General features: G+C 41.7%; 1 protein-coding gene across 1 annotated transcript in view; it reads right to left on the bottom strand.

Annotated features, from left to right (window-relative positions):
• Positions 1-19,465, bottom strand: part of RGS22 (regulator of G protein signaling 22) — an 85,489-nt gene extending 66,024 nt beyond the window's left edge. The window contains exons 1-6 of the mRNA XM_083749764.1: positions 18,797-19,465; positions 16,803-16,831; positions 10,224-10,286; positions 7,057-7,281; positions 4,206-4,291; positions 672-837 (exon numbers count right to left, since the gene is read on the bottom strand). Of these exons, the coding sequence (XP_083605890.1) occupies positions 672-837; positions 4,206-4,291; positions 7,057-7,281; positions 10,224-10,286; positions 16,803-16,831; positions 18,797-18,821 (594 nt within the window). The 5' untranslated portion in view covers positions 18,822-19,465. The remainder of the gene's footprint in view (positions 1-671; positions 838-4,205; positions 4,292-7,056; positions 7,282-10,223; positions 10,287-16,802; positions 16,832-18,796) is intronic.
• Between the last annotated feature and the right edge of the window lie 4,262 nt (positions 19,466-23,727).

The raw sequence follows: 23,727 nt of genomic DNA, 5'->3' as shown, positions 1-23,727 counted from the left end.
CCGGAAGTAGTGTCCCAGTTTGCAAACTTTACCTTGGTCTAAGAATGGAACCTGAATGGTGGAAGGGCACCAGCGGTGAGAGCCCTCATTAGGGGAAGCGCCCCTCAGTTTAAGAATGGTTTCGGTTTAACAACAGACTTCCAGAACGGATTAAGTTTGTAAACCAAGGTAGCACTGTATGTGAATGTTTAAGCATAATCCAGTTACATTCCCCTGACAAAGTTGAAATTCCAAGAGTTCCCTAGGAGGAGGGATTGATTGTTAAAGTACTCAGAGAACTGTAACCCAGTGAGGGGAACACCTCTCAGCACCTTTAACAAACTACACTTCTCAGGATTTTTTGGGAGAAATCACAATGGTTTAAAGTGGTTATAATACTGCTTTAAATGTAGAGTGTAGGTGGAACCAAAGAGTCAAAGACTCTAAAATAAGGAACAGAACAATACACATATACAAGTGACAAATAATCAGCAAATAAAACTATTTTTAAAGGGGGGGAATCAAATAGATTACACAATTCTAAAAATAATAAATGCAACATAGTAAGACACAGATCAACCTGTGGTCCAAAGTCTTAGCCAGATTCCATGCAGGTTGCAAGGAGAGATACAGCTGTACACAGAAAAAAAGGCTATCCTGGATCTGTTTAGGTCATGTGGCATCTATTTTACCTGGCCAAGAGAGACGTAGAACTTTCTCATAATTAAGTCATTTTCATTCTCTTCAGAGGTTTCTGAGGGTGGTAGGCTTTTGGTGAACCAAGGATAATACGTTTTATCTATAACAACGTTGACGCCAGTTCTGCTCCACTCCACCTGCGATATTAGCTTAGCTAACCTACAGTGAGGTGACAAATATCATAAGGTCACTTAGATTATCTAACTGGTTTTAGCAGCAGCATTACTGCTCTCTTAAAGAAACCAAAATGTTGGAAGACACTCCATGAATCTACCGCTCTTATCCTTTAATCCTATTCAAAGTTTAAAGCGTTTTGAAGGTTACTTTAGCAAATGGCCTTGTCAGGATGCAACCCAGAGAACTCCTCCCCCAATGCTCATTTCAGTCTACTGACCGGTCGCTCATTCCTCCTATCTGCTAGGGGAAGCAGGGGATATTGTTTTTCACTATAGCAGACTGAGAAGAAGAGGTGTTAGGTGCAAGGACGTGGAGGATTGCTAGGCTGGAAAAGCAGCAGGTGCAATTAATTTGCATCTTTGGGAAGTTGTTAAAAGTGACAGAAGGATACCCTGTAAATACAGCATGACCTTAGCATCAGGTCATTCTGGAGATAGACAGATTGCAAGTTGGCAGATTCCATCTGGGCTCTAACTGGCTTACAAACAAAATTACAGGTAGCACAGACTAAGGAGTCAAACCAGGATCAGTCAGTCAGTATGTATGGCCAGCTGGAACCCCATTGGCTCATGTCACCTGCAGTACATCCTCCAGTCCTCTGCTGGAGCTGTAGTGCCAGAGTATAGGCCTATGCTTCCCTCTGCTTGTCAGCTGCCCTGCTGATGCACTGACTCAGGCACTCGGACCCTGCCTGCCAGAGTCTCCATTTAGAAACCTTTGGAGCACTAAACTGCCGCAATTAATTATTTTTTATCTTATTTACAATAAAATTGGACAACCCACTCTCCCCCTTCAATGGAGATGTTCAAAGCAAAATAAAACAAATCCAATAAATTAAAACAAGTTAAAACATTAAAAATAACAGCTCCTCCACACTAAAAACAGCTTTAGAAATCAAGGCGGGCAGAACCAACGCCAAACCACATGGAAGCAGCTGTTCCGTTTGCCTTGATCTCCTTGTACTTATTGTAAAACAAATATATGTATTTTCTGCCATCAATCACTTCCATTTCCTCAATAGTTTTCTTGACGCCCTGGGCTACAGACTGTGTTTTTGTAAACTACCCTGGAAGCTCTGCTGAAGGGCAGTATAGAAATATTTTTATACAACTAAACAAACAGTGGCTAGATCCCCCCCCCCCCCCGAGAAAATAGTAGGTTAGAGGCATTGCTGCCCCTGGTACGTGCACACAATTGCTGATCATCTGACTTGTAGGTTCTATATTCATATTACTGCCTGTTTTAAATCAAAGCCAATTTAAGCTTCGTATATGAAAACACTCTGAGTTCATATAGATGTGTCGCTCCCAATACCTTAACGGAGAAGGAGGTCTGGAGAAGGAGGAGTTGGTGGTGGGGCTCCTTCACCAGTGCTTTCTGTCTCTTGGACAAATGTCCTTGCCATCTCCCTACCAGAGTTAATCAGGGCTCCTTCCACACTGGGCATTTCCCATAGGATAGCTACATTTTGTTTGCTCTTTTCTCTTTTCAAAAGAGCATCTGCATGTCACGAACAAAACACCCCTCTACTTCCATATTTTCCCTCCTGCCCCACAACAGCTCAGAAAATCCAACTTTTTAATACAGTGGAGCAGTTCTGCAACTTCCTCAACACAACTATTGAGTAGGTTCTGGGGCTGATTTCGGCCTGTATAGATATTGCTCTACCCATTTCCTTCCCTATAGTCCATCACTCTTCCCTAGGAAACAACTTGGGTCGCTTCCAGAAGACCTGTTTGTTCAGCATTCAGACTGATTTGTTTGCAGTGTTTGAAAGGAAGTTATATTACATTCAGTGTTTATTGAGCATTCATTTCTTTTGTTTGCGGGGAGGTATATGACATCTCATCAAGCAATTGATATTCCAACTTTGCAGTACATTTTCCTGCTATTTTCCTGACCACAAACGGTGTTGGTGGGGAATGGGTTTGCTGCAGAAGAGTGACAAATCAACTTTAATTGTACAATCTGAATTTGCAGGTATGCAATTGAAAACCACGCGCAAAATAGCAGCAGTCTGGAATCAGTCTCTATCACTTTAATCCGACCCTTTCCTTTATATCCATTTCTTCTTCTCCCTCCACCGACCACCACCACAATGCAACTGGGGGAATCATGATCATGGGTGAGAGTATTTAATGTCTCCCCACGATGGTACAAATACCACTCCACACGCTTTTAGAGGTGAAGAAAGGAGGAGTGCCCACCTGGCTGCAGAATGTTATCTGGATTTCTAAAGTCTGGGATCAGAGTTGCTATTCCTCTTGCAGCTTAAAGCAGAATGTCAGTGATCGGGTGCTGCTAAACTGTCCAAACCTTGAATCACCCCAGGATTAAGGCTAAACAGGATTAGCACTTAATTAAGCTTTGAAACCTGGGTTTGAATTTGGTTTCAAATTAAGAGCAACCTCTGCCCACAATGGTTAACTTTGGTGCAGACGTAACAATTAAGCATCAGTAAACCATGCAAAGAGGATCTGCCACAAAATGAGGGAGGCTGAGGGAGGAAGCCCATGACCCAATGGTACACTCCTGCTTCTCTTAACCATGGTTAAGGAAGCTGCCTTATAGTAAATCAGACTACTGGTCCACCTAGCTCAGTCCTACCAACATTGACTGATAGCAGCTCTGCAGGGTTTCAGACAGGAGTCTTCTCCAGTCTTACTTGGAGATGCCAGAGTCTGAAGCTGGGACTTTCTGCATGATAGAACACATGCTCTACTGCTGAGCTACAGCACCCTCCCTCCCCGGATTATGTCTATACCTCCTCTTAGATCAGGGACAGGGAAGCCTGCCATAAATTGCTGGATTCCAGAGTATGCCTCTAAATGCCCGTTGCTGGAAACCACAGGAGGGGAAGATGCTACTGTGTTCATATCCTTCTTGCATAGGCATCTGGGTGTCTACTGTGAGAACAACTTCACAGTGAGACAACTTCAGTGAAGATGGAAGCTGCAATCAAACAACATCTGGAGGACCACAGGTTCCCCATCTCTGACTCAGATGCAGTTGCAATTTGTGTTTTAAAGAAAGGCACAGAGATATACGGAGCAGATCAGGCAAAATGAGCCACAATGGGAATGCTGTGGGAGAGATCTATTGATTAAACACATGCATACCAGTAAAGTTCGGTAATGATTAAATGTGGAACATCGTGTACAGGCGATAAATTAGGACTGCCTGTAAAAATTACAGAATGAGAGGCCATAAAAATAGCATCAGTTTCATTATTCACATAAATCATTAAACTTATATAAGCTAGGCCAAAAGTATCTGAGAATTATTATCATATTTGTTCAAGAGAAATGTACAGCTTTAAAAACCTGCGTTCCAATTAGAAGTTGCAGTACCTGTATTCAAAGTAACAGTCGCTCTCTAAAAACGATGGGAATCTTTCCTTCTTAATCCACGCAATAGCCTGCTCTCGGTCCAGACACTAACACACACATATAAAAACCTTTGTAAATTATCTTTCACTTCAGGTATTATATGCCATGTAGTCAATAAACAGATTTGCTTAACAGACTAACTCCAGCAGTCTAGCAGGACTTTATGAAATGGTGAGGCCATGGTGGAAGAGGAGGCAAGTCATAATTTGGCAGCAGTGGAGACAGCTTGTGATCCAAAGATATAATTTGAAAATCACTGGACTTCAGAGGAATCCATACCTCACATTGTGATGGTCTGGGGAGGAGATTAGAATGGGGAGAAGTGGACCTCTGCTCCACCCTGGTAGCCACACTCGCCCCCCCACTGGCACAAAGCTCCCTCTCTTTCACCTACCAAAAGCTCTGAAACAGCAGTCTAACTGAATGCATCTTCTGTTTGACAGCTGTCCAGTCCAAAACTGATTTAAGAATAAAGAAAAATTAAAAAAGGAGAGCAGGAGCTTTAAAGGTGCCCATTGACAGTTAGCAACACCAGGACAGCAGACTGAGCAGCAACACGAGTCACAAGTCTCCCCCATCAGAGTGAGATAGGGCACATTCCTATTTGAATTACAGTAATCATTTCTAAATTTGCATCCCTATATATAAATCACCACATTCAAATTGGTGGAATATTTTGTTCTCTTTTTTGTGTTGCAGTTAATCATGCATGCCTTATTTGAATTGCAGGGTGAGCTGAAAACATGTTAGAGCAGGGAAATCTGGCTGGTGGACCAGATCCTTATCTTCCCAACTCTGGCAGGCCAAATATGACAGGTGCTTGGGCCCACCTACCTGTCAGTCATCTAATGCAGGCATAGGCAAACTTTGCCCTCCAGATGTTTTGGGACTACAACTCTCATCATCCCTAGCTAACAGGACCAGTGGTCAGGGATGATGGGAGTTGTAGTCCCAAAACATCTGGAGGGCAAAGTTTGCCTATGCCTGATCTAATGTCACCATGATACCAGATGATACTTCACTTTGAAGCCCTGGTTGTCAAGACTTCAAAGCGCAGCACAGGGCTGTTTGAAAGCCCTTTTGGAAACAGCTCCATGCTGCTTTTTGAATCTCTGAAAGCCAGACTTTTAAATAGTAATGAAGGGATATTTGCAAAAGGGCTTTCAAACAGCCCCACACTGATTCTGAAGCAGTTCCCAACAGGATTGAAGTCTCAATTCATCAGCTGATGAATGAAGACTTCGAATCTGCTCTCTGCAAGGGTTTGAGCAGGATTTCATTCCCACTCTTCAGGTGAGCGTTTATTTATTTATATTTATTTAATGAAGTATTGCTAATTTGCACTTTCATAAAAGTATACCAATAAATAACTACGAAAGCAAATAAATAACTTACAATATACATAATAAAATCAGTAAAAGCTTAACTAAAAATATCAGTGAATATGGGTTAGTTAAAAATTTAAAAAGGCCTGTCTAAACAATACAGTTTTCAGAAGATATCTAAAATAAGGCAGGACTGATTCCTGAACTTCTACTGACAGGGAGCTCCACAGGGCAGCAGGGTCTGTCACATTAAAGGCTCCATCCATAGTAAAGGCCAACGAAACCTTGGGGGTGTGGGGGAACCACCAGAAGTGCCCCAACAGAGCATTGCAGTGATCAAGGTGGAGCATAAGGAATCAGACAGTGTTTAAGGTACTTTGGTAGGTTGTCTAGGTCTAGGACTTTGTAAGTAAACACAAACACCACAAGCACTTTTACATTTTCATTAATAGTCACCGCATTGGCCTGAAATTGATTCTTTGTGTCTATTCTAAGTGGCAAGGAATTGTTCCCAAAGGAAACAGTGAAATCCAAGAAGCCCTGCTACTTGGCAACCTTCATTTGGTTCTATAAGGTTCTGTGGGAAGCATGCTCCCTGGTGCCCCTGAACATCTGCAGAGGAGAGGGGGAAGCCTCACTCTAAACAACGTCCCAGAATAATGAATGCTGATGTTGGCCATGGATCACATAATACTTTTTGCAGAGGCAAAGGATGGCTGTTCTTCTCCTGTTAGAATATGCCCCCTATGGTTTACTGATAATGGTTTCTGGAAAGACTGAAGACCACTTCTTTATTTTGGCCAATTTTTCTGGATGTAAGAAAATAAATTTGTAATTATTTATGTTCAGCTGAAACAAATTCCAGCCTTTTGTCTGCAGTGTTCCTGAGAAAAGATGATATGCCAAAGTCAGATTTATCATGCTAAGGGAAAACAAACGTCCAAAGTTATGTTCTAAATTTAATAATACGGCAATACTATGCATGTTTATGTGTTCACTGGGGTCTATTCCTTTGTAAGCGTATTTGGCATTGCACTGAAAGTATTTTGCTGTTGTTGTTGTTAAGCAGATTATAAGGGCAGCCATCCTATTGAAGAAATCTTAAGCCCTTATCACGCAGCAAATGTATATGAAAGTTTGAAAGGAGGGGGCGAGATCGTGTCCATCAGTGCCAATTTTCATTTCCATGCATTCCTCCAGTGGTGTGTGCAAAGCTTAATACATCAAACTGTAAACATAATACGGTCAGGAAAAGGCAGACTCTATGATCATGCCGGGGGCAGCCGTTGGTAATATGGCACCCTGTGCAAGGCCAAAATTAGATGCCCCAGCCCTGCCTTCCTAAAGCCACCAATTGGCTAAACACAGGACACCACCAATTGGATAAAGATTTTGGAATTGCTAATATATAGCACATCATATTGGGTTAATACCTCTTAAATGCATAAGAACAATAATAAAAATAACAGTACCAATCATCACCTTACCATTGTTGAATAATTCGGGTCAAAATTTAACACTCGTGGGGGAGGGGGAACAGGTCTGAGGTCTGGAATTTCTTGCTTTGCTGGCCTTATGACATCGTAAATGGGATTCCGGGGTTTCTTTTCACGCAACATCTTTTTCAGCTGGTTTTCCAGACGCTGTGGGGCATCAGTAGCAACTTCAAAAACGCCAAAGTCAGGATTAAACTTAATTGGCTCTGCAAAGGTCTACAACAACAAAACGTAAAGACTAAAATATAATAATTATCATAGCACTGATAGGTACAGCTGTGTATTGGTGGCTGTTGCTGAAGCTGGAAGTCCAGCTGCTTACTTACCTGGTTGCAAGTTCTCTGGAGTTCAGTGGGACTTACATTTGAGTAGGCTTGTTTAGGATTGGACTTTCTATTCCTTTCAACCCATGTGATATAATAATTTGCATTCTGGATGGGTTTCTCGCTGAATTTTTGTTGATTGCATTAGGTTTTGCTTTAGAACATTCTGAGATTGTGACCCTTCACCAGGGATATGGTACCTGTGGGCCTCCAGATTGTTGCTGGACACCCCCAGTTCCCAAAATCCCTGACCCTTCACCATGATGGCTGGTGCTGAGGGGAGCTGGAGCCTAGCTACACTTGGAGACCCACAGATTCCACATCCCCCTGCCTTTCACCTTCTAAACTTACTAGGAAGATCTTCCATGCACTGTCAACATAGAAACCTTACTGGTTATGGGCATCTGGTGGCTGGTGGTTCTGCCTCCTCCACCTCCTGGTTCTGCCACCAGTAGGAGGCTGCTTTGAGCCTCCTTCCCCTCCCTTCTTGTTTATGTTATTTTGACATTTCTTAACTTTGGGTCAGCAGGAACCTAATTATACAGTCTTTGCAATGTAAGAATTTAAAGTTTCCTGCAGTTATTTAAAGAGGAGGGAAACACAAATAATAACAATAAAGGATTAACTTCTAATTCCAAATCGTTGAACCCTTGCTAGTTTATATGAGCGTGCAAATGAAGCACGTAAATTCCATAATCTGGAGCTATTTGAATAGACACTAGATAATTTTAGTTGTACAATATTTACATAGAAAACTAACCAAGGATAACATTAATTAATCACTTGTATCTATTTTTAATTCAGTCCCTAGCTGTAGAGCCCAAGGGCCCATTTTCCAACATGCATTCCAATTAGCAAAATTGAAAACATCTGGTTCCTTTAATGTAGTAAAAAAGATGCCAATAACAATGTTTTAAATATAAATCGTATTGTCATTTTGGATGCTTCACCACCAATCATTTACACGATATATACAGGAATGGAATGAAACAACCAATTGCCTTCGCCAGTATGATTAGCACCAAAGTACTAAGTTAATCAAAGGCACATTCTCAAATTCAACAACTGACTTCACTCTTCTGAACTGGGCCTCACACATGCAAAAGGGTTCAGTGGTATTGGAGGAGACGAGTCACATTTTGCATCTCAAAGCATTGCACAAGCACGGCTGAACATATGAGTAGAACAGTGCTGATCACTTGGTTGACAGTTGGGGGAACTAAATCCATCTCTGCCCCCTGGTGTATGGCTTACTGTGACTACATGAATATGCTGGCTCCCAAAGAGGAGCTCACATTCACTTTCCTCCTGCCTGGGCTTTTTAGGTCAGTGTGGGATGCCAGCTAAGCCAAGGTTTGGATCACTGTATCATCTACACATGGGATCATGGTTAAGGTCTCAATTTCCTAATCATGACCAGTAAACATATGAGGAACCTTGGGTACAGACTGTGGTTAAGGAAGAGAGACCTCAACCATAATCCCAGGTTTAGACAACACACTAAGACAAACCTTGGCTTAGTTGACATGCCCCAATGAACCAAAAACCAAGGGAGGAGCAAAAAGGCTGTGATCTCCTCCCTAGTTAAGCCACCTGGCTAAACAAACCCTGTCTTAGCATTATGCTCAAGCCACGCTTATGAATAAACTTACTAAAAAGATCTATACGTATACCTGAAGGAGCGTCTCCACCCCCATCGTTCAGCCCGGACACTGAGATCCAGCGCTGAGGGCCTTCTGGCAGTTCCCTCATTGCAAGAAGTGAGGTTACAGGGAACCAGACAGAGGGCCTTCTCGGTAGTGGCGCCCGCCCTGTGGAACGCCCTCCCTTCAGATGTGAAGGAAATAAGCAGCTATCTTATCTTTAAAAGACATCTGAAGGCAGCCCTGTTTAGGGGAGTTTTTACTATTTAATGCTGTATTGTTTGTAACACTTGATTGGAAGCTGCCCAGAGTGGCTGGGGAAACTCAGCCAGATGGGCGGGGTATAAATAATAAATTTTTATTATCATCATCATCATCTACATTCTGATGTAATTTCTATGCAAGAAGTGCCATTCTTCTGCCCCTTAAAAGTAGGCCATCCAACGACCACCATACCACTGAAATCCCCCATTATACAAACACCACAATGTAATGGTTAATTTTGTCAGCTGAACACTTCTAGCATCTATGTAGGCTAGCAACAATTTTTTCTCCTTAAGCACATGCTTCCTGGGGTAGATGACATTCAGCCCAATGCTATTCTTTAATTTAACCTCTTGCCTACATAGTAATGCTTACACCTGGGCCCTGTTTCTAGGCAACGGCTGCATAAGCACAACAAAGATAAAAGGCCAAATTGTAATGGTGTTTTAACAGGGGCGTCACATTCTTCCCGAGTAACTTGTGTGATGAGCTGCAGGAGAGTCAAACTGGAAATATAAAAATGTTCACATTAACCACATTAATGTTGACAAGGGAAAACTCTCCTGAGAAAATCAAATTATGATGAGGTCAGGGTTTCTCAACAGCCACTTTCCATTTTGTTGCTTTGACATGCATTGTAGCATTGTTCTCTCGACCTCGAAACCCACTGGGGTTTCCCGCATGAGATAATTCTTACAAAGTCAACATTCTCTCTGCGATATTTTCATGGGCAACCAACTATGTGTGCTCACACTTCGGAAATGCAGTTTAGAATCTGCTGTGACCTGGAGGCAAGCGGGAGGGGCTATTCCACTTCACCTAGTCCACTTCAAGTATACAGACATCACCCTATTACCTTATATTATCTCATAAACCACTTAATATTCACAGTAAGTGTTTAAGGAAAAGTTTATATCAACATACTTACGGGGAGATTCAAGAATTCATTAAAGAAGTCTACAAGCATATCATCGGTTGCTAAATAATCCTCCTGCAAGAGCCAAAAAGAACAAAACTATGTGATGTGATGAAGCAAGAGCAGTTTACATCTAACAGGAGTAGGGATGTTGGAGAATTAAAAGGTAGCAGAAATTGCTGCAGCGTGCATGTTCTTCTGTGGTCAGGAATGGAAATCAGTTAAATATGATTTGCATTTTTTCACATTGTTGTTTCAAGTCTGCAAACTACATGCTGTTAATTATTTTTATAAAACTGCTTTTACATTTCCTTTACCGTGAATAAAAACAATAACAATAATTAATTTTTGTACCCGGCCTATCTCACTGGGTTGCCCCAGTCCCACTCGGCATCTTCCAACAAAATATAAAAGAGCACAACGAAACATCAAATATTAAAAGCTTCCGGAAACAGGGCTGCTTTCAGATTTCTATGAAACAAATGTAAGTTATATAATTTACATTCAACAGTTGGCAGCAAAACTAATAACGTTAAATTTGGTTCAACAGAAACAGTGCCAACTGTGATGAATGTAGGTTGGAGTGGAAATTGCTGCCTTCTTAGAGGGGTTGGCAGTTTCCATACTGTCAGTTTGCTGTTTGTGAATTGTTTTCAACTCTCTTTACAGGTACATAGGAGGCTGCCACACCAGGTGAGACTGTTTGTCCATTCAGTATTGTCAGACTAAACCATACTAGATTAGAAGGATAAATTATCTGGCCTAATATAAGGCCAGCAGCTGCTTACTGGACAATTACTACGGAACATTTACTACTACCTTGTTCGCTCACATTTTATGAAAGATTCTCCTCTCATGGTTTCTTTTTTATTATTTAATTATTTTATGATTTTCAGTTCTATACATTTCAATAATATTTACTGCATATTCAAATTAGCTTAATTTGCTCATTTATTCATCTACTTTAAATATGTATTCATGAAACTGCAGGTTATTACAATATTCCTGCCAATGTTCTTCACTGTTTACATATCTTTCTGTAAATATTCAATAAACCATTTCTATTCCTTTTATAAAAAAGTTTGTTATCTTGAGTTCTTATTTTCCCGGTAAGTTTTGCCATTTCTGCATATTCCACAAGCTTTTGCATCCATTCTTCTTTCGCTGTGACTTCTCCTTTCCATTTGTGGCCTCTCCTCTCATGCTTTCCATCTTCTGTTTCCATTTTTAACTCAACGCAGTAGCTGTGCAATTTCCTCACACGGCTGTTGCATAGATTGCTCTAGGCATTTTCATTCTCTGTCGTCTGCCTTTCCTCTCTAGGAATCAGCTCCATCACTTTAGCTCTTCACTCTTCAAACAGAATTGCCCTGATACCTTCCTCCTCTGCCCCTCTGAAGTAGGGGGCAATTGTGAAGGGGAATGCAGTGAGGGAGACAGGTGTATTTAAATACCCTTTCCCCACACACAATGGTCTCAATGAAAATCATGCCTCCCTCAAACATTTGGGGTTGAGGAAATGGGGGGGGGGGCTACCCACTTGGTGACTATTAGAAGTGTGACAGAACAGTTCCTATTCCAGCTAAAAAGAAAAGCTGGAAACGGCTTGATCATTAGGTAAGGGTTGCTTGGGAGGGGGGCAGCAGCAGCCCCTATCCCTTTTGAGCCCCTCAGCTGTTCCTCTCTCTTAGCACCATCTTGTCCTCTGCCTCCGGCAGCAAAATGCCTTGGACTGGCTAGTCCTAATGATGATGATGATGATTTATTTGTACCTCGCCCATCTGGCTGGGATTCCCCAGCTACTCTGGGCGGCTTCCAACAAAGATTTAAAATACATTAAAATGTCACACATTAAAAACTTCCCTAAACAGGGCTGCCTTCAGATGTCTTCTAAATATCAGGTAGCTGTTTATCTCTGACATCTGGTGGGAAGGCGTTCCACAGGACAGGTGCCACTACCGAGAAGGCCCTCTGCCTGGTTTCCTGTAGCTTTGCTTCTTGCAATGAGGGGACCGCCAGAAGGCCCTTGGTGCTGGACCTCAGCGTCCGGGCAGAATGATGGGGGTGGAGACGCTCCTTCAGGTATACTGGACCAAGGCCGTTTAGGGCTTTAAAGGTCAGCACCAACACTTTGAATTGTGCTCGGAGATGTACTGGGAGCCAGTGTAGGTCTTTCAGGACTGGTGTTATATGACTGAGTGCTCCTAAACTGTCCACATCTGGAAGTACTCGGGGTCTCTAACACAGGTCTGTCCTTGCTACCTGATCCTTATAACAAAAGGAATCAGGGCTCTCCATTCAAAGCATGTGTTCTACCACCCAACCAACAGTCTTTCTCCCAGTGACTAGAATTAAGGCATGTTTCTCCGGACAATCTGTTCAGAGAAATGACCCACCTGCACGTGAAAATAACTACCTTTAAAATAAAGGACATTGGAATTCTTATCAGAAGGCAACTATATTCATCTTGCTATTTCAATTTCTCATACCTACCTATCTGGACCACAATGGTGCCAGATGCTGGGATTTAGAGGTTTGCACAGGAAGTTCCCAAACTAGAAATCTTAAGATTGAGGATAGGGCCTACCCTGGCCAGAGGCAGATTTAGGGGAGTGCCACTGGTTCGGTCACACTGGGTGTCAAGCCTTGGGGGGCACCGCAACTATAATTTAGTATGTAGAGCATGTAGTATGTAGAACCAAATTTTGGCATCCCACAGGCACTGCTGAAATTTGAGTGCCCAAAGTCTGCCACTGCCCTAGTGAGCTACTGTGAGCTGCATATGTGTAGCTCTCAAAACTCTCTTTCAATTTCAGAAGGGAACAGGAGCCTCTGTGAAGCATAAGCCTGTGATTCTCAGGAAGTAAAAAGCCAGGCTCAGCCAGGTCTAGTCTTAAGATCAAGTCTGGTAGAAGACAGAGCAGCACATTCTGTTTGATGCTTTTCAGCATGGAGTTTCCCACTCAGGCCACTGACTTCAGGATGTCAAGAATGGGATTTAGGTACAATCGCCACAGCCCCATCCTGGCCTTGACATCCCCATTGCAAACACAGTTTCTCACGTGATTAGATAATGATGATCTCAAAGCGTAACAATCTCTGTGTAAACCTCTGAAATTAATGGGGTTCACACAGCAGCACACTGACACAGGCAATGATCTGAGTCTTAAATGTTTAGTTGTGTTTTGCATGAAAAATTATTAGAAACAGGCCACAGTCAATAAACTGATATAGTTCACGTTTATTCAGTCATCATATGCAGATAGTTTTCCAATCACCCCATTGCAGATGACTGGATTTGAAAAATTAACAAGAATTGCAGATTTTTCTGTCCCCAGGGAACTGTATAAAACAAATCACTTCTTAATACAGGAATCTGAAACCCTTTAGAAATATGCAGACATGTGCTTTTATTTGACCATAACCATGTTATTTGGGGGACTAAAATAGGGGTAAGAAATATATACAAATTGTATCAATTAAGATGTTTTACTACATGATTTACACACTTAGCATATTAATGGAATTATCTTTTATTTTTTTAATATAAACAAAACTTCCCCGTAGATTGTTAATTGTTATTCCCCTTTTAAAAATCCACCTTTATTCCCCTTGCAGCAATGGCAGCATAAGAGGGGGGGAAATAGAGAGAAGGGGAGAGAAGGAATAAAGTAGATTTTGGAGGGAGCCAGTCCCAATTCACATCTTACAGTTTAAGGCTTAATCTTCTCAGATGAAAACAGCTGTAGATATCATGTTAATGTGTTTCACAAGTTACTCTGAATTCCATAAGAATTAGATTTGAGCAATTATGTTTTGAATTGAAGCCTTGAAACTTCTAATTTAAGGTTCTGTTTATCTTTGGATTTAGTTGTTGTCCCTTGGTGCTGGTAGAAACACAAATCTTTTTTTCTGACTAAAGAACAATCCTGGGAAACCTTGATCCATCTTGTAGGAGTACGTTTGCTTTTAAAAATTGTATGACAGAAATTCAACAGGAGGAAGTTATTGCTAACACTTTATGTTACACTGATGGGAAACGTCCCTGGGAAGTCTTGTGCAACAAATCCATTTCCCTAAAAGACTGGAGTCTTACAATAAGAAAAGCGAGGAGGAAATACGCTTGGAATTGTGAGTAGCACTTGCTTTGACATAAGGTCATCTACCGTATTTTTCGCTCTATAAGACGCACCAGACCACAAGACGCACCTAGTTTTTGGAGGAGGAAAACAAGAAAAAAAATATTCTGAATCTCAGAAGCCAGAACAGCAAGAGGGATCGCTGCGCAGTGAAAGCAGCGGTTCCTCTTGCTGTTCTGGCTTCTGGGGTAGCTGCGCAGCCTGCATTCACTCTGTAAGACGTACACACATTTCCCCTTACTTTTTAGGAGGGAAAAAGTGAGTCTTATAGAGCAAAAAATACGGTAATCTTTCTGCAGATCAGAATGAATGCTTAATAAACAGGTCATTTGGAAGTGACTGCATTTTGGGATACTGTTACCTCCTTTCTCTTCCCTATTGCCTAAAAACCCATCCAAGGGTCTTTGTGTCCTCATCTCAGGCAGATTTAATAACAGAGTGCTTTGAGCCCTTTGATAATACAGCACTTAGTACATTCTGGATCAGTCCTTGCTGTGCCTACAGGGAACCATCCCAACTTTCTAGAACTGAGGCAAAATGTACCAAGTATTTTATCAACATTGGGGGTGAACCAACCATTTGTTCCCAAATAATTATGCTATTTTTTGCCTGAGCCCTGAGTTTGAGCTAGCAGTCAAGACAAAACACTAGAAATGGACTATGTCTTCTCCTAACTTCAGGGATGTAAGACAGCAGAGACTTCCATTCTGACCTGCATTCATCTTAATCTACTGTTTCCTCTCCGCTGCAGTTGGGTTTGTGCCAAACGCAATCATACTCATCTCACTGTCTGCTATTTAATATAAATTATATGTGTTACGTAACTATTCATGTAACATATTCATTTCCATGTAAAGGGAACATCAAAACAACATAAAAATGACTTAATCGTTAATTATTCATCATTTGCAGACTTCAGAAAAACCACAACAACCATGTGAGTGAATACTGATCGTATTCACTTGACTGATTTCCACTCCTTACCATAGACAAGCTTCTTAACTGTAGATATTTCCATGTCCTTTTCCAGTTTCATTGGAATTCTCCGACATCCCTAGCTAACTGGGGAAAGGGCTCAAAGAACAGGGAAGTCAATTTTCATGGGGCCTTGCTCGCCTTGTGATGCCATCTATGCCTTGCAAAGATAAAGGGGCAAGAAAAACCTTACTATATTTAAGCCTGTACAAAAAGTGGATGGGTAAAAGAAAAATTAGATAGTGTTGACTTGGCCAAGCTCTTAAAGCCTCAGCGCCTAGGACTTGCCGATTGAAAGGTCGGCGGTTCGAATCCCTGTGGCGGGGTGCGCTCCCGCTGCTTGGTCCCAGCGCCTGCCAACCTAGCAGTTCGAAAGCACCTCCAGGTGCAAGTAGATAAATAGGGACCGCTTACCAGCGGGAAGGTAAACGGCGTTTCCGTGTGCAGCTCTGGCTCGCCAGATGCAGCTTTGTCACGCTGGCCACGTGACCCGGAAGTGTCTCCGGACAGCGCTGGCCCCCGGCCTCTTAAGTGAGATGGGCGCACAACCCCAGAGTCTGTCAAGACTGGCCCGTACAGGCAGGGGTACCTTTACCTTTACCTAATAACAGTATGAGAGCTACATGTTTCAGGGAAATGATGGATGATGTTAACATGCAGCATTCCAGCGGCAGTTACAACCTAAACCTTTGTTATCTTATCTTATTTCAGGGCCCACCCTATTCCTGTGATTGTAATCTGATTGTAATCTGTTTTAACTGTTTTTAACTTTAAACTGCTGTAACCTGCCCTGGGACCTGCTGGTGAAGGGCAGGTAAAATTAAAAAATTAAAAAAAATGTGTGCCTAAGGTTGCAATCCTATACATGTTTACTGGAAATAAGTCCCACTGAAATTCTGAATCGACAAGCATATGAATGCACTGCAGGTATGTGTCTAGTAATTAAATGCATATCTGGCAAACCTTTAATTAATAAAAATTAGCATGCTTTTGTTAGTTTAATTAGTCCATAATGCAATTTATCCTATTGTCCTAATTTTGAAATTTGTCCTAATTTTGAAATTAATATCCCCTCTGCTTTGTACTTTGAATTTTCTTACGTTTGGGTCTAATCCTATACAAATTTACTAAGGAGTAAGTTCTATTGGACACAATGTGACTTACTTCCAGGAAAATATGCATAGGAAAAGGTGCACCATTATAAAGAAAATAATAATAGTTTTGAAATAATGTGTTTAAAAAAATATTTTCCAATTTCCACCCCTATCTTGTGATATAAAAAGTTAATTTTCTTGACTGAGTAGATGACAACTAATAGGGAGTGGAGTGTGAGGCATTGTTGCACCTCTGTTTCATTCTTGTTTCACTTAAGAAATTGCATGACATATAGCAATTATATTTATATCATATTTATATTTATAATAACTACCCGATTCATCTATAAATTGAGGGCAGGAGAGGAAAAAAGTTTACTTACAAACTCATCATCCCTTATGCTGGGGGGCACTGAAACACAACACAAAAAGAGAAAGGGAATAAAAGTTATTCAGCCAAAGCATTTTTCATTTGTTTTTAATCTTACCAGAGATCAGTGATCACTAACTATGCAAATGTAGTTGTAAATATTGAGAACCATGTACATTTTAGAACCAAACCTATTTGCATATCCAAAAAAAGCAGCTATTTCACAATAAAATAAATATATTCCAGATAATATTGTTTGCAAGATAGACTGATATTCCTTTTTGTAAAGGACAGTAAGGAGGAGATGGAGATATAGATCATTTGGGGGAGGGGGTTATCCCATATTGGGGACCTCACTAGGCCCTTTTCAGGATGTTTGGGTGTGTAAGTGTCATCAGCTCATTTCTTGTATATGTAAGAGCAGCTTGTTTTGCAAATATTTACATATCATCTGCTTATTAGCTCTATATACCACCCACAAAAAAAAGTTCACCTGCTGATTGCTGCATATGAAGCTGCTGCTAAAAGCAAAGGAACTGTTTTGGAATGAGTTTGTTTTCTAGCCAGTGGCCAATTCTAACGAATTATTCTAAAAATTGATGTACAGAAGTAAAAACATGTAGTGGGCTAAGCAATAAAAAAAACCCTGGGATTTTAAAAAAAATAGTTTCCTGAAATATACTTTAAGGAAATGACAACTGAATCGGCCAACTTATGAGTTTGCAGTATCCACCTATAAGATGCACAGACACTCGAGAATTTGAGTTGTTGCATCAAAATTATAAGCAGAAGAGTTTTAAGAACATTTGCCAATGCACGTTGAATGATCGTCATTTCAAACGCCATAGATTATGAACTCACTAAATCCTTGTCCAGGACTTAGTGCATTCAAAATCTAATGGGTTCAACTCCTGGATGAATCCTGCTAACAGATGCAATCCTGAATGGCTGATACAATGGATACAGAACTGAACTCTAATCCAGGAACTATTAAAACAGACACCTGTCACAGGTGCAGCTAACCTATGGGCCACAACTTCCAACATCCCTGAGCATTGGTCATGATGACCGAGATGATGAGATTGGGCGCAACAACACCTGCAGGGCCTTAGTTACCCCTGCTAACTAGGCTTTTCCCTGCACAGCCTCAGTATCTGACCCTGTGCAATAAGTCACTATCTGTACAACTCAGTTTACCCTGTAGATTAGAAAATGAAGCCTACATAATTTAGGAGTTTCTCAGGAGAGAACATGCTAGCACTTGTAAATAAATATATGACTGTGCAGCTTTATAAAAAGATAGGCCTATGTTACCAAATTAGTGTACAACAATCCCAGAATTTGGGACATATAAAATCTACTGATTTCAGTTACCTTAAGCACACCGCTCTATGTTAAAGAGTGAACAGGGTATTTCCCCTATGGAATAGTGTACAGTGGTACCTCGGGTTACATACGCTTCAGGTTACAGACGCTTCAGGTTACAGACTCTGCTAACCCAGAAATAGTGCTTCAAAGTTAAGAACTTTGCTTCAGCATGAGAACAGAAATCGTGCTCAGGCGATGTGACGGCAGCAGGAGGCCCTATTAGCTAAAGTGGTGCTTCAGGTTAAGAACAGTTTCAGGTTAAGAACGGACCTACAGAACGAATTAAGTACTTAACCTGAGGTACCACTGTATTGGAATAGTATGTGGAACAGTAATTGGACAATACATACAACCAAGTCCTCTGTCGTTTGCATGAGCTTTTGGAACATGGGAGCAGATTGCTCTTTCCACCTGGGCTGCATGTTCACACGTGACGCATTCCAATCTAAAAAGCGCTTCTGAGCATCACTTGTGAACATGCCCTTTAGGGTTGTGAGGCTTGGCTGGCTGACAATGTCTTTTCCTTTCAGCGTTCATCATCCCTCTCCCTCCCACTGAAACATGAACTGTGACGGGATGAAAGCGGAGCACATCCGATCCTCTTCATTGTCTGCTATGCTCTCCGGCCGCAGTACATACCCGTGGTGAGCTTCTTCTCCCGCATGGTGAGGATGGGCGCACTGCCTCTGTATAGCTCGTGATCCCGCCTAAGCGCCTGAGCTAAAGCCTCATGGTCCTCAGGGGAGCCCGGGGAAATAACTTCTGCCGGGCCCGGGGCAAAGAGACTGCAGCGGGCCTAAGCCTGGGCACGCACGAATTGCTCGGCGTTTACAACTTGTCCTAGTTATTGCGCGCTATCACAGCCGAGCTGGGTTGCTATGGAGCTGCTGCAGACCGTGCACAGGGGAAACAAGGCTCCATGACTCCATGAACAAACATTTGTCTTCTTGGGGGCGAAGGCTTTCTCTCGGCTTGGCTAGCCAGCCGGATAAAGCGAGGCGCGCGGAAGCAACGAGCACACAAGTGGTTTAACCTGGGGGAGAAAATCTCCCCGTCGGTGGACAGGCGACCGGTTCCTTCCAATACGCCTCGCCTTCACTTTCAGCCTCGAGGGGGCGCAGGACCGCCCGGCCGGGTCTGCAAACGACAGCGCCCTCTCCAGTTCTAGCCCGTTAGGAAATAGCTTGAGGGTCTTTCCCTCTCCCCCCCCCCCCAAAAAAAAAACCCGCTGCGTTTAGACGGCTGCAAAGATTTGCGTTGGTGATAGGACCCTTCAAGTGTTGCCCACGCTCCTTGCAGCTCCTATCACCTGCAAGAGGAGGGGGTTGGTTCGCCGATATTGTGATGCATTTAGCAACGCGTAAATGCTGCCTTGGTGACGATTGTGCTGTGTAAAATTCTTATCTGGCCTTCCTGGCAAGCCTCCCTCCTCTTTCCTTTAAGCAAACAACTCTTTGGCATGACCCCCTCGGTTTCAAAATAACGTCGACCAGTCTGGCAGGGGCACGTACATTCCAGTTCCATGGAGGAGTTGCTCTTGGAACAGGCTTTTCTTAACTAGCCTGGTGCAGATGCCATCTGGTTTAGGGTTAAACAGGAGCAAAAGGTTTTTTCCATAACTTGAAGAGGCATGGCATAATTTGAATGCAATAAGGGTATGGCCTTTAGTTGCCCTGGATTTGACTGATTCAGAATAAATACCTCCAACAATTCAGCCTAGAACAGCTGAGATTCAAAATATCTCTGCAAAAGAAACGGTGCTGGTGACATTTGTAATCAGAGTTAATTTCTCCACATGTCATCAACTTTGAGAGTTAATTTGAAGGATTTCCAGGCTCCCCCCCCCCCCTTAGAGATATGTGAAAATACGGATGGTTTAAAAGCTGATAGTTTAATCCTGCAGAAACTTACTTTGGGCTATGGAAAAGTGAGAGGTGAATAGTAAGTCGTATCAAAGGGTTCCACTGTCTCACTAAAGTATTAATTCTGAATCCCTGCTCCTGATTATGCCCTTATTCCTATCTCTGCTCATGGGTTGGCTGTCTGCCATTTATTTTATTGATTCACATAGTCTCCTTTGCGCTGAGATTAGTAGATTTGCTTCAAGTTAATTTTCATAGTGGCCTTAATAGCCTGTAATTTATATTTATTTCTCCATACAAAACAGAAATTGAACATCCAAGATCCCTGTGGATTTGTGCATGTTAACACTTGGGTAGTAAACAACAAAATCAGATTTTATTGTTAGCAGAGGCTGACAGTGCAATCCTTTCATGTTTATTCAGAAGTAGCCCAACTCCATTCAAGAGGGCTTGCTCTCTCAGAGGAAAAAATAAGCCCTTTATCCAGTCTGGCATCCTTCTTGCCCACCCTTCTTCCATACCTGTGGGGGATTATGATGAAATTCATCAACATTAGTGAACAGTACTGAGTCTCTAAATGCCTCAAATCCCAGCTTCAGATTCAAACAACCAGACAACTACAGTGGTACCTTGGGTTACATACGCTTCAGGTTATATACGCTTCAGGTTACAGACTCCGCTAACCCAGAAATATTACCTTGGGTTAAGAACTTTGCTTCAGGGTGAGAACAGAAATCGCATGCGGCAGCAGCAGGAGGCCCCATTAGCTAAAGTGGTGCTTCAGGTTAAGTACAGTTTCAGGTTAAGAACGGACCTCTGGAACCAATTAAATACTTAACCTGAGCTACCACTGTAGAGTCAACCCAAATAAAACTATCACTGCAATCAAGATACAGCTCAGGTTAAGAAGCCCATTCACTTCCTATACTAGCTCTGTTGAATAGCACTTTACAAATGTAATGATTCCAACAAAGACAAATCTTTTGACACTACAATGAAACTGATATCGAAACCTGACTTTACTGATGACCAAAGTGTATTATTATTTTATAATTCTAAGAGACCAACAAAACACCCACCAAATGAGAGGATATATTCCACAGAGTTCTAGAGGCCCATGGTTAGGCTATTCCAATCATCCTATCACCACAAGGAAGCAACAAGCCTGGGATTTGTCAGCAGCCTAAAGACACCCCAACTTATTGGAATACTTGTGTTTCCAGAGCTATGCTGAATATTCTTATTTCCAGCAAATGTCCTATGTGTGCTAAGCCAGCTGAGCTGCTAGGGAGACCAAGAAAGAAGTCATAACTTAGTCCTGATGAGCCAGCTTCTTCTTGCCTTCCAGGTCTTTAACATGATCTCACTGAAACAAACAAAGACTTCTCAGAGCCATAAGTTATAACTGATAGCCAAAGGAAACACATTTTTAATATTAAATACTCATTGGCTATAGTTGGCAGGCAAGGCTGAAGCATGAACCTACGATGCTAAGTTTACAGATGCACTGAATAACCTAAAAGCATTAGTTCAGGTTCGCCCCCCCCAAGCTTTTGTGAAGTATTTTTCGAAGATGAATCTTTGATGTCCCCTAGCGGTGAAATTGAGTATATTTCAATGAACAATGCACAGAAGAGCTTCAGATATCAAACACCAAGGGAATAGAAAGATGTTTGGTACTCTTAACTTACTCACTCCAAACCCTCCTACACGCCTCTTAGCACAGGCTCCCCTGAAGATCCAAATTCAACAAAGAAAGAATGCCCTCCATTTCTCACAAGATCATCTGGCAGCAACTTAAAGTACTCAGAAGGGGGGGGAGTAGGCGTTTTAGTGTCTGGTTTATATCACTTGGGTTCGTATGGCATGGATACTGCTGTAATTAATTTCATTCTAGTAATGGAAAAGCACAGGCAATTTGGAACCATACTTCCATGCTGTGACAGAACTTTTTTTTGGAAAAGATTTCTTCTGGCTTGTTCTCTGCCCCTTTCTTATGAAATCTCGTATTAACTTTATCATTATCTGCTTCAACATACTTCATGTTGAAACAGTTAACGTTGCCATCTTCTTTCTATGTATTTTAGAAACACTGTGCCCTTATTTATGCCCATTACAAATTGCCATCTATGCTGCCGATCCATAATTTCTTTAGGTAAACACTCTTGCGCTCTCTCTCTCTTACACACACCAACACACACACACCAAGGCATTTCCACATGCAACAACTGGTTTGTGGACAAATTGCCACCGACTATGTGACTGCAGAAGGAAGAGGAAACACACACGTCAAGGGCTTTGAAGAAACACAAACTCAGGACGAAAGGGAAAAATAGCTAAGAGAAAGACACATTTGGCAAATCCTCACCAGTAATCAACTTCTGCTCTGATACCTGTGTCCCCACTGTGGAAGGACGTGTGGATCCAGAATTGGCCTCCACAGTCACTTAAAGACAAGACTGTGTTCATGGAAGACAATCTTACTCAGCTACGAGTGATCGCCAAAGAAAGAAGACTGTGTCCAGTTCTGGGCACCACAATTGAAGGAAGATGCTGACAAGCTGGTACACGTGCAGAGGAAGGCAATCAAGAAGATCAAGGGACTGGAAACCTTATGAAGAATGGTTGAAGGAGCTGGGCAAGAGGAAACTGAAAGGAGATATGATAGCCATCTTCAAATATTTCAAGGGCTGTCACATGGAAGATAGAACAAGCTTGTTTTTGCCTGCTTCAAATGGTAGGACCTGAACCAATGGATTCACACTACAAGAAAGGATACTCCAACATATTAGGAAGAGCTTTCTGACAGAGTTGTTCAACAGTGGAATGGACTCCCTCCGAAGGTGGTGGACTTGCCTTCCTTAAAGGTTTTTAATCACAGGTTGGATGGTGTTTCCTGCATTGCAGGGGATTGGACTAGATGATCCTTGAGATACCTTCTAACTCTACAATTCTATGATTCCATTATCAATTGTTATAGCTTCACTTGCATTCGCAGCACAGTTGATTAGGAGGAAATGCATACAATCAATCAATTTCTGTTCCTTGTTAGGAGAGGGATGTATTATAAACACAGCTTGGGATGAAAGCAGTTGTGAATGAAGAAATTATATTTGTTTATTCCAAACTGATTATTTTGATGTATTTGTATATCTTCCAGTTGCCTTATGTTTGATCTCTGGTGATTTTATTATTCAGCTGCAACTGCCAGTTGCCTTGGAACTGTGGAAGGGGGTAAAATGAAGCTCTATCAATAGCCATCAAGCAGAAGGCTATGGGCTGCCTGCATGCTTCTGCATACTTAGAAGCAGTGAGTGTTGCACCTCTGATCAGCTCAGATGATACTGCTGAGATTATCAATTTAAGGAGTAACAAATTTTATTAACTTGCAAGAACTGCTACCTAAATTTACTTGGTTTTCTCTTCCTTACCTTTTTCATTTTGCAGTGTGTCTATTAGATTGTTAACTTGGGCAAGCAGGGAGTCTTATCTTTTGATCTCTGTATAAGACTTCAAAAATAATAATAGTGATGCTTGATATTAAATAAAATAATTTTGGCTTGATGTATGCAGTATGTTTTAATGTACTATTATGGCAATATCTTCTCACATTTATCATAAAATACTCCTTAAAATGTAACAAATATTTAATTATTTTTAATTTACCATTATGACAAGAACTGTATTTAAAATCTTAGAACACGGTTG

This window comes from Podarcis gaigeae, assembly GCF_964106915.1.
Source record: "Podarcis gaigeae genome assembly, chromosome: 7".
NCBI lineage: Eukaryota > Metazoa > Chordata > Lepidosauria > Squamata > Lacertidae > Podarcis > Podarcis gaigeae.
The sequence above is the reverse complement of the archived record's forward strand: the minus strand, read 5'-3'. Positions and strand labels throughout refer to the sequence as shown.